At 39.1% G+C, this 9,709-nt stretch overlaps 1 protein-coding gene and 1 long non-coding RNA gene across 3 annotated transcripts; one reads left to right on the top strand and one right to left on the bottom strand.

The window, feature by feature from the left end:
* Window positions 1-525: 525 nt before the first annotated feature.
* Window positions 526-9,404, bottom strand: MEOX1 (mesenchyme homeobox 1). 2 transcript variants are annotated; one of them, XM_074892413.1, is made up of 3 exons: window positions 8,703-9,404; window positions 2,576-2,748; window positions 526-1,721 (listed from the first exon to the last, which is right to left on the bottom strand). In XM_074892413.1, exons 1-3 carry the CDS (start codon window positions 9,151-9,153, stop codon window positions 1,599-1,601), a joined length of 747 nt encoding a protein of 248 aa, XP_074748514.1. In that variant the 5' UTR covers window positions 9,154-9,404; the 3' UTR covers window positions 526-1,598. The 2 variants fall into 2 exon arrangements, with proteins under 2 accessions (XP_074748514.1, XP_074748515.1); XM_074892414.1 differs by having other exon boundaries at window positions 1,607-1,721; window positions 2,465-2,748.
* LOC141953666 (uncharacterized) lies at window positions 918-7,036 on the top strand. Its single transcript, XR_012631956.1, has 2 exons — window positions 918-1,025; window positions 6,854-7,036. It is a non-coding gene; the product is annotated as an uncharacterized LOC141953666 (long non-coding RNA).
* Window positions 9,405-9,709: the final 305 nt, after the last annotated feature.

Consider the following 9,709-nt stretch of genomic DNA (forward strand, 5'->3'; position numbering starts at 1 on the left):
TTTAAAATACAGCATCAGTACATTAAATAAAAAGACAAAAGAAATAGAAATGGGCACTATGCTTTTCTAAAACTTCATAATTTGATATACTACAAGTTATGGCTGAAAGGGGGGATTATTTCAAGTGAAAGTGTTCTTAAAACTTCTGATGGTGCCATGGCAGTTTATGATTCTGTATCAGAAAGCTTCTTTTACGTATTGTTTGTATTAGAAGTATGGGTAGTTGGCTGTGTCAGCTTTAGTGGCTTTAAAGACTGCTGGTAAAGTTTCTTGGTGTCCTCAAACCCTGCCAAAAGCAGAGGTGATCAAAACCACAATATGTTTACATGTTTTGAAAAGCACAGATAGTATTAATTTGTATGAAATACTTGATCAGTTATAAACACTAAAAAAAAGTTTCTCAAAAAATAACCTATTAACGGGAAGTTTGCAAAAAGGGCTAAGTTGGTCACTTAACTGTAAATTTCATAAATCCAGATACTGATTTAGAGGACAGTAAGTAATGAGTGAAAAGCCACACAGTGCCTAGATTAACAGATGCTTTTATATGTAATTTAAATATACACATATACATGTTTATTTGGAGGAAAGTTTTGTCTCTAATGAAAAATGAAACAAGAATTAGTAGACAGTAAACTCAGTTAAATCACTCCAGACAACATTGTTTTCTGCTTCTCCTGGCAATCCTGAATTCACAAAGAAAACTGTGGGTTTCCAGAGACATTCCATAAATCCAAAAGAAATGCAGCACTAAAGAGTAGTTTCCCTTTAGTTAAAATAGATTTAAATGTTGAAAACAAAATAGTGATAGCTATTGTGTTGATGGTTGAGGGCTTAACCTCTGCTGTACCTGCTGTGACATCTGGTAATGACTGCTTTGAAAAAATATTTGAAACTTAGATCTAGCAATTTAATTTCAGGATTTACAGTAAGCTTGAAAGAAATTTTCCTCTGCAAACTGCTACCATCAACAAGGGAACTGTCTTCTTGGACCGTCAATGTGAAAGCCATCTCTTCAGAAATTGGTAAGCAGAATCCTGTGTATATAGTTCTGGTCTCAGATTTTTATTTTTTAATCTTACTGCCTAGCCATACAGGTGTTCATATTGCAAGAAAAATCAGTGACTATCAAAGTGTTTATTTCTCTTAAAGTAAGGCACAAGGAAAATGTGCCTTGTCAAGTCCAAATGCAGAATTAATAGATATGAGCAGGGAAAGGCTGGATGAGAATACAGTTGCATTATCACTTGCTGACTGGCAACCTGTATTTTCTGAGAGTTTGAGAACCTAGACAACATTACTCCTGTTTTGTATTCAGTGTCTGTTAACTTTTATTCTGAAGACACATCTGTGGTAGTAAGACAATTCCAGAGAGAGTTAAATTCATTCAGACAAAAATCAAAATCATGCCCTCTGGCTTTTTCCTACTGTTTTCTTTAATTGCCTCTGTAACCTAAAGCATCATACAACCTTTTAAAGACACAGGACTACAGGTTTTGCAAGCAGGATCATCTCATGGTGTAGCTGACCCAGAGCAGTGTTGCATCCACTTTCTGATCAGTTACTTTCTCCATATTCCTCTTCCATTGCCAAAAGGACTAGTCAGAGCTGGGAGATGCAGCAGAGTCGACATCTTCTGTGTCCCGTTCATGTGGGGACACTGGTTGCCCGCCTTTAACACGTTTCCACTTCATCCTTCTGTTTTGAAACCATACTTTGACCTGGGTGATAAAAAGGCAATAATTACTTATTGACCCAATCTGAGCTGTATAAGCAGACCTATGCATATACGTGTGTATCAACAGACAACTCTTTTGTGGAATTCTAGAAGAAAAGGTGAAAGGAACCTCACAAGTTTAAAGAATCCATCTCTCTAACAAAGGCAGGATTTATTCTTTCTAAACTATTCCATGCAGATGTTTCTCTGAGACCTGCAAAGGCAGTAAAAGTGCTTTGCATGGTATCTGTCTTTATGTCAAATAAACGTCAATCCAATGGGCACAGTGCATCTAATGTCTTTTAACATCTAGTCCATCCAATCTAATGCTTCAGGAATTATAATTTGCTTCACTTAATTGAGCAATTCCTCTATTGTCCACTAAGCTTTGATAAGGAAACCCTGACTGAGATCACAATGAGAGAACAGAAATATCTCTCTCCATGGAACTCTGCATTTTTGTCTTTCCTTATCACCTCAGAATACTACCCGATCCAGGAAGAATGCATGTATTGAACATATATTATTCATAATTTCCTGGTACTCACAGTCTAAGGTGATCTCTATTACATCTGTAAGCCTTAGTACATATTGATATGTCAATGAACAGTAGTAAACAACAGCTCAGTAGGTATTGGTTATCCCCAAATGTATCTTCAGTTTAGATAAAGATATTTTTATTAACTACTTGCAGAAATTTGTAACAAATGTGTTTTAAAAGAATGTGGAAGCTTTGCATTAAAATACCTCTGTGCCATTGCAAAATTACACTCTTGAGTAACATATCTGTTTTTTAGCTTTAGAAAGAAGTTGTGGTGGAGGAAGAGGAATCTGGGGAGGCAGGGATTCAGGAAGTACTTGTCTCTCAGTGAGATCCAGGTTCACAGCTATCTCGTATCTCCTGAGCCTTGTCAAGTAGTTATGGTGGGCAAATTCGGCTTCCAGCTCCCGTAGCTGCTCCTTTGTGAAAGCTGTCCTTTCCTTCCGTGATTTGCTGCTCGTTTCTGCCTTGTTGCTTGAGTTCTGGTTTTCTAAGAGGCAAGCACATGTTGTGTAATTTGCAGTTACATTGATTTGTGTGAACGTGTGTATTGCAGAGGTCTGATATAAACTACTAATTGAAGTGCTCAGTGGAAGTTGGAAGAAATTCGTGTTATGCACCCTCAAGCTCAGCATGACTTATCAGTGTTGCTTGCCAGTCTTGGGTCCAAGGGGACAGAAGTGGGACAGCTCAGAGTCAGGAAGGGGTATGTTGTCAAAACTGCAGAAGCGCAGGCCTGGGTCTGTGAGGTCAGGGATGAGCAGCTATGGGAAGGAAGCTCTCATTCCTTGCTATCATTGCATCAAAATCATTTCCTTCCCCACATCTTTACTTTCATTCCTTATATACATATCATTGCTTTCCCCTGATCTACCCAGCAACAGGCAGCAAAGCTAGCACTTTGTGTATATGATGTGTAATATCTTAGAGTGCATGGTGACAACTCTGGTGCAGGGCGTAAGGTAAAGTCACTTAGTAAGCACCCTAAGCTAGTATATGGGCTGAAAACATTGGGGGGCAGGGAGGAACATGGTAAAACAAGCAACACCAGAGAACCAGTGTTCTTTGAATTGGCACATAATACTCTACACTTTGAGCTTCTTCTAATCCTTGCTAAATTAAAACTATAAGATCTGGTATCTGTGTGCATGATTGGCCTCAGTATCATCCTTGTCACTGTGCTGCCCTGAAAAACTTTTTTGCTGTTGGTGCACTTGGCTTCAATGTGGTCAAGAGTCATATTTGAAACACAAATTTCAAGCCATAGCCAAAGGGATGCTGTACAAATTATGCTAAAAAGCAAGCACAAACTGATTTTGCTTGAGACTGTGGCAATCTATTTTTTCCTTTTTTTCTAGTGTTTTTAAAATGCAAGGGAAAATGCACTTGTTTCAGTGAGTGAAGCCCAAACTGCCAATCTTTCAGGGAGTCTGTCTTACAAGTTCCTTGACTCTTTTTCCCCGCTTGCTCCCGTGGTTGGCCAGATTCCCTGAACTGAAGATGCTAGTAGGTTTTTTGTTACGCTGAGGATTAATTACTTAATTTTTGTGTGTAACCAATGTGCAACGAAGTTCTGTGTATCCTAGCATAATATTTCTACAAAGAAATTATATACAAAATGTTGGCAATGAGCACAACATGCAACATCATCTTCTAGAGGTCCCTTTGGTTGCCAAAGTAATAAAGCTGGAAAAATCTATCAGGTGTGGCTGTAGGCTTCATGATTGATCTGATCTGAGCTCTGTCCGTCAGAAATAGAGATATCAAACGTAGCTCCCATTAGTGATAATGCACCCAGGGAACAGTGTATCCCATGCTGCAGCTGTACTGCTCTCCACTTCAAGGACAATAGTCTTGTTTGCATCAACATTGTTCTTACTTCAAAAATCCCCCCAAATTTGGGGACAGTATGAAAACCCCAGAAGTTTCTCCCCATGCTTTTGCCCATAGTTGTACAATCCCCTTCATTCTTAATCTCTTACTGGACAAACACACCATTGCATGTTTCCCAAAGGCTAACAAATGTGACTTTTCAGAGAGTGGTGGGGAAGCAGGATTTGAAGTGTAGATCTCTTGCTGGGAACTTTGCCACCAGATTCTGGGAGCCTTGGTCTCAAGAGCTTCCCCCTGGGTCTCTGCTCCCCTAGCAAACATATGGAGGGGTGAAGCAGCTTTCCAGTGCCACTAACACACTGCAGGAACTAAAGCCACCTCTGTCAAATTAACCTGGGATAAACACAGCTAACGCAACCTGAATATGCATGTGAGCTCACCACTTACCCCTGTGCGAAGGACATGCTTTCTAAGGGGCAGTTTTACCAGTCCTTATCTCAAAAAAAAAAAAAAAAAGTATTTTTAAATAGCTAAGTATTTCTGGGAACAGAGGAGGATGTGTAGCTTTGAGGCTGTTTGCCACATGGTGTTGTAAAGAGACATACGGTTATTCATGGGTGGAGGTTTTGTGATATTCCAAAAGTGGAAATTAGGCCTAGTTGCCTCAGAATTTTGACAACAGAATGTGCAAAATGGCAAATGTTGTGTGAAAGGACAAATTGATTTGGAAAGATTTTCCTACTCTACTGCCAGTTTAAAAAAAAAACCCCAAACCTGCTCAGGAATCACAGGAAGATCTGCGTCTCTACCATGAAGCATGCATACTTGCAGGATCTCAACCAGTTTCAGTGTGTGGTTGAACTGAACAGCTTCCTTTCCCCAGGGCTGCATCAGAATAGGTGTAGGAACTCAAATAGTACATGTTCCTATGCTATAAAGTTTCCCAACAAAAACTCTGTCAGGCACTAATACATACATGTGTGTATGAAGAGGCAACCTGTTCCCTGCAAAACAATGGGCCAAATTCATCATTTGGAGCTGTTCAACAGAAGTCAGGCTTTCTTTGTGCTTACAACCAGCATAACTGAGTTGGAGAATCTGGTCTCATGAAGTAGTACTCACTCTCCCTCACTGGGTTGAACTGGTTTACTAAAAATAGCCAGTACACAATGCTTTGGAGGAAGGCGTAAGGACTCTGCACTCTGCAGATACAGGATTTTGTCACCACAGAGGGTACTTGTATTGCTTAGAGAGCAGCTTAGGCACAGAAGTATGTGGGTCACTAATGCCTGTATGTGGAGGATCCTACCTGCTTGTTAGATGTTTGTGGTGATCCACAGCCCAGATCAATGCACCTCATGTTTGTTATTCTACAAACTACTGTAGATGTCTGAAATTTTACCCTCAGTAGAAGAAAGTAAAATAAAAATACGAAACATCTACACAGTGTTACTTTTTTCCCCATACTAAAGACTTTGAGGGCATATTTATTCTAAGCAATTAAATCAAGTAGTAAGACACTGATAGATTTTGCTGTTATGGAATATAAAATTCTGAAAGCTGTCAGGAACATTGGGCAAATAAAGTGACTTTATAAATGGTGGATTCATTTGGCAGCTGATGTTAAAGTATCCAAAAGTTACTTCAGTGTGCACCACACGGAATAATGCTCAATGGAGGGTGCAGGCAGAGGGCTATGACACAAGACGTTCTGCACCCAGACCACTTTAAACTGATCAGGGACTTGCCTGTGCTTTGCTTTTCAGTCCTTCTCAGGTTATTTGCTGCTGCCTGCTGCTATCTACTCTTACCTACTGCTTTTTATGCCACCATGACTGTAGATGTGAATTGCAAGCTTAGAAAATCCTCTTTACAGTTAGGGGCAAGACTGAGAAAAGTTGGCAGATTTGGGAATTCAGATTTTTAATATAAAATTTTCCAGAATTCCTCAGACAAGGACACTGTATGTCTAATGTTATTAAGGGAGTCATTACGGACTGTTATCACATTCTCATTTCTACTGTAACCTCACTAATATTCTGTATTGTTTCATTCACATAAAATAAATCTGTCTGAATTCTGTTATGTATTATATTGCTATTGTTGGAGATCTAGAGACTTCAAGTGCATAATAATGCAAGTACAATTTAGGACAGGTCAGACAAACTTTATTGAAATTTTATTTGAAAATGTTAATGGCTGTGGCTTGTCGATGGACAGCAGAGGCAGCTGTGAAAGTTGACCTGAAGATAGAAGTTAACCTAGTGTTATTTGGTGAGCCTGTGAAGTCAAGACTGAATACGGCATTCTAAATAACTAAAGTCTGTAGTGGAAGGGAAAGGTGTGTGTATGTTTATTCCTGAGCACTTGTAGCAGATGCCACTGTTGTTGTTGCCATAACAAAGCCATTCTTTAAAGGTTTTTAATATATCTGTGCTTCAAATAAAGTTTTAAAGATTGACAGGCTTTTTTATTATTTTTAAACCATTCTGCTTATTTGTCTGAGAAATATGTTTATTTTAGACTTTTCTCAGAACACTCTGCAAAGAGCCATGTTCCAGGATCTTCACTGTGTATCTTATAATGACTAGGGTCTTCACAAGAACCAAAGGTTTTTGCACACACTAGTAAACAAATCATGGTAATGCTGTATCTGTATTACAGTTCAGGTAAAATTGTGGTGGATAAGGCACCAGCTAAAGAAAATAGTTTATTTTGTATGTTTTGTCTTCAAGTGATTTCAATATATTTTTCTTTACTAGCCCAATCTCTGAAGAGAAGGCTCTGGGTACCTAGATTTTTAGAAAAGCATGAAGGAAAATTCTCAAGAGGAGAGAAATGACTTATGTTCTACTTAGAATAAAGAATCACTATGCGATACGTCCAGCTACATTTCTGGAACGGCTGTAAAAGTGAAGGAAAGCACAATAAAATTGCTCATAGAATTTTTCCCCTCATTTGTTTTATTTTGTCTGGGGACAGAAAGAAGGAAAACCTTGCAGGAGGGATATAAAATAATTCTATCTGCTGTCTGGTAAGCAAAGAAGGGAGTGAAACGAAAAGCCATGGAATCCACTTTGAGATGTTTTCATTATTCTTCATTCGCTAGAGTAACAACTTCAACAGACAGCAACAGTTGCTAGAAGGTAGGAGACACCATACCTTTCAGTGATGTCATTGCTTACAGCTTCCCTGTAAGGAAAAGTATATGGGACAGCAGCAAGCATGAAAAGAAAATGTCAAGGGTGCTGGTAATAGAGAACAGAAGGAACATTTGTCTTCTACTTAAAAAAGGGAAATGTGCTTTGGAATCAGTCTCTTAAAGAATAAGGATATCCCTCTAATCTGAGTACACTGAAATCTGCTGTTTACCTATGACTAGCAAATGTTTTAATAAAAACATTATTCACTTTTAAATTTTTTTTAAGCTTCTTTGCATTTGGGATTTTAGGAAATTTTTGCCCCAAACATGCTTTTTCGATAGAAATGAACTTAAATTCTACAAAGATTGCTTTCTAAAGATAAAACAGTTAACTGAGGGCAGTAAACCAGATTCTGGGCATAAAGAGGTCGGGAATATTAGTTATTTTATGTGTTCCCTGACAGGGAAGAGAACAGAGATTAGGACTAATTGCGTGACAGAGAGCATGAATACCAGCTTGTTTAAATTGCAAAATGGATAAATGAAAGTTGTATTAGAGGTGGCTCTTCTGTAGCCAGCCTGTAAAACCTAAAAATAAATAAATATTTTTATCACTGTGTTCTTTACTTGTAAAACAGGGATACTGGAAAATATTCCCCACTTCATAGCAGTGCTATGGGAAAAAAACACACTGTAGCTTGTAAATTAACACTATAGCAAATGAATGCATATAAGCATCTTAAATTTTAACAGCTTCCTTGGGAGAAAACAATTTTATGTGTATGTCACATATCTGGATTTGAGACAGCAGCACACCAGAGGTGGTGTAACTGTGAAATTATTGAATATTGCACTGTAGAAAAAATGTGTTTTGCTAGCTAGGATGACACAATGAAAACTATCTACATTTTCTGCGTTGTTGGACGTTGTACTGATGGGCAAACTCGTAGTACCTCCTGTTTTGACATAAAAACATTTAATATTTAGTGAGGCCAAATAGAATTTATATCTAAAGGAATACTTTGCATCTTGTACTTCTTATGATAAACTGAGATGTCAAAATCCTAGTACAACATTTCCAACTAGCACAGGCAGCTCAAGATGCTCTTTCACTGCCGTTCTCTTACACTTGGACAAATGGCAAGGTATGCAATATATAACTCCACATCCTAGAACTTTCAGCTCAGTTTACACATGCCATGTGGTTCCTGTTTAGTTACAGCAAATGTGCATTGTGCTGGTGAGTAAAATGCCTGGTTCAGTAAACAAGATGTGCAGGACTGAAATACAAGCACCAGAGGTCATCAAAGAATAAGCCATTTAGTTTCAATGTTGTTATTGTGTAATTTTCCCCAGTCAAGAATTACAGAATGTTTTCCTCATCAGCTTTATTTCTTAAATTCTAATCTCACAGGTGCTCTGATTCTATAGCCTGTACTATCCCACAACCCTGATTTCGTATCACCTACCTGAGTTTTCCTTTTTTCTTTTGGATGACTTTTTCTCAGTCTCACTTGTAGTATTTACTGGTACCTCATCATCTTCATTCATACCCACTGTCGCACTCACTAGATTTGGGCTGCTGCCTTCTGACTCCCCAGAACCCAAAGCCAGTCCTGGATTTAGTCGTCTTCTGGCCTCAGTTGCTGCAAAATGCCAGTCAGAGTGTTGGAAAGAGGTGTGCTGCTCCACAAATGCTCGCTCCTCACATGGGAAGCTATGGGGAGCAGTCACCAGGCAGGAGGTTGAGAAATCTGAGTAAGTAGCAAAATCTGATTTTTGATGGAAAGAGAATGGTGCTGGTGGGTAGTGGTTCAGCCCTGAAGCTGTGGTGACATCCGCATGGGTGCTTCGCAGGCACCCCCAAAGTGGGGCAGGAGGTTGTGGACTGCGCATGCAGCTGCTGCTGGTGGGATCCATTTGCTTCCAATCCTGTTCACACTCCAGTGTTCGTGACTGGTTATAGCTCAGGCTTCAAAACCAGAAGAGGAGCAGAGGGGAAATCTTCCAAATTTTACAGAATAGATTTCCTCCCTAAACAACAGCTTGTTTGAGGGTTTTATGCTGTTGCAGATTTGTTACTTTGGGAACTCTTCTAAATATCTTCATTGTCCCAACTGGAAAACAGTAATCAGATCTATGCAGTGATTGCCCTGAACTGCTTCCCAAGGCCTGAAGCTTGCTTCCTTGTGAAGTGCTGGACATGAGCGAAACACTTTTTAAATACTGTGCTGGGGAGAGAGTGACAAGTTTGTGAAGTGAAATGTGAGAGGGGAGGGAGGGGTTAACATACATACACTCAGTCCCTCCAACCAAAGCAAAGCAGGCAACTATTAATCATCTGAAACCTTATATGCACATCTAATGGGATTTGCAGATGGAGCCTTTTAAAGAAACCATGTCTGTATTTTTTTTTTAAAAGGGAAAGAGCAGCATACAAAAAAGGCTTTAATGTTTCCCTGTAACACTATGAAGT

This window comes from Strix uralensis, chromosome 22, assembly GCF_047716275.1.
Source record: "Strix uralensis isolate ZFMK-TIS-50842 chromosome 22, bStrUra1, whole genome shotgun sequence".
Lineage (NCBI taxonomy): Eukaryota > Metazoa > Chordata > Aves > Strigiformes > Strigidae > Strix > Strix uralensis.

Bases quoted from the DNA above. Each gene is read 5' to 3' on its own strand.
- MEOX1 (XM_074892413.1), bottom strand. From the start codon at position 9,153: ATGGATCCCACCAGCAGCAGCTGCATGCGCAGTCCACAACCTCCTGCC. The intron at 2,749-8,702 runs GTAGGTGATACG...CTTGCCTCTTAG, and splicing joins AAGAAAAAAGGAAAACTCAG to AAAACCAGAACTCAAGCAAC. The intron at 1,722-2,575 runs GTACTTCCTGAA...TTTATCACCCAG, and splicing joins TGGATCTCACTGAGAGACAA to GTCAAAGTATGGTTTCAAAA.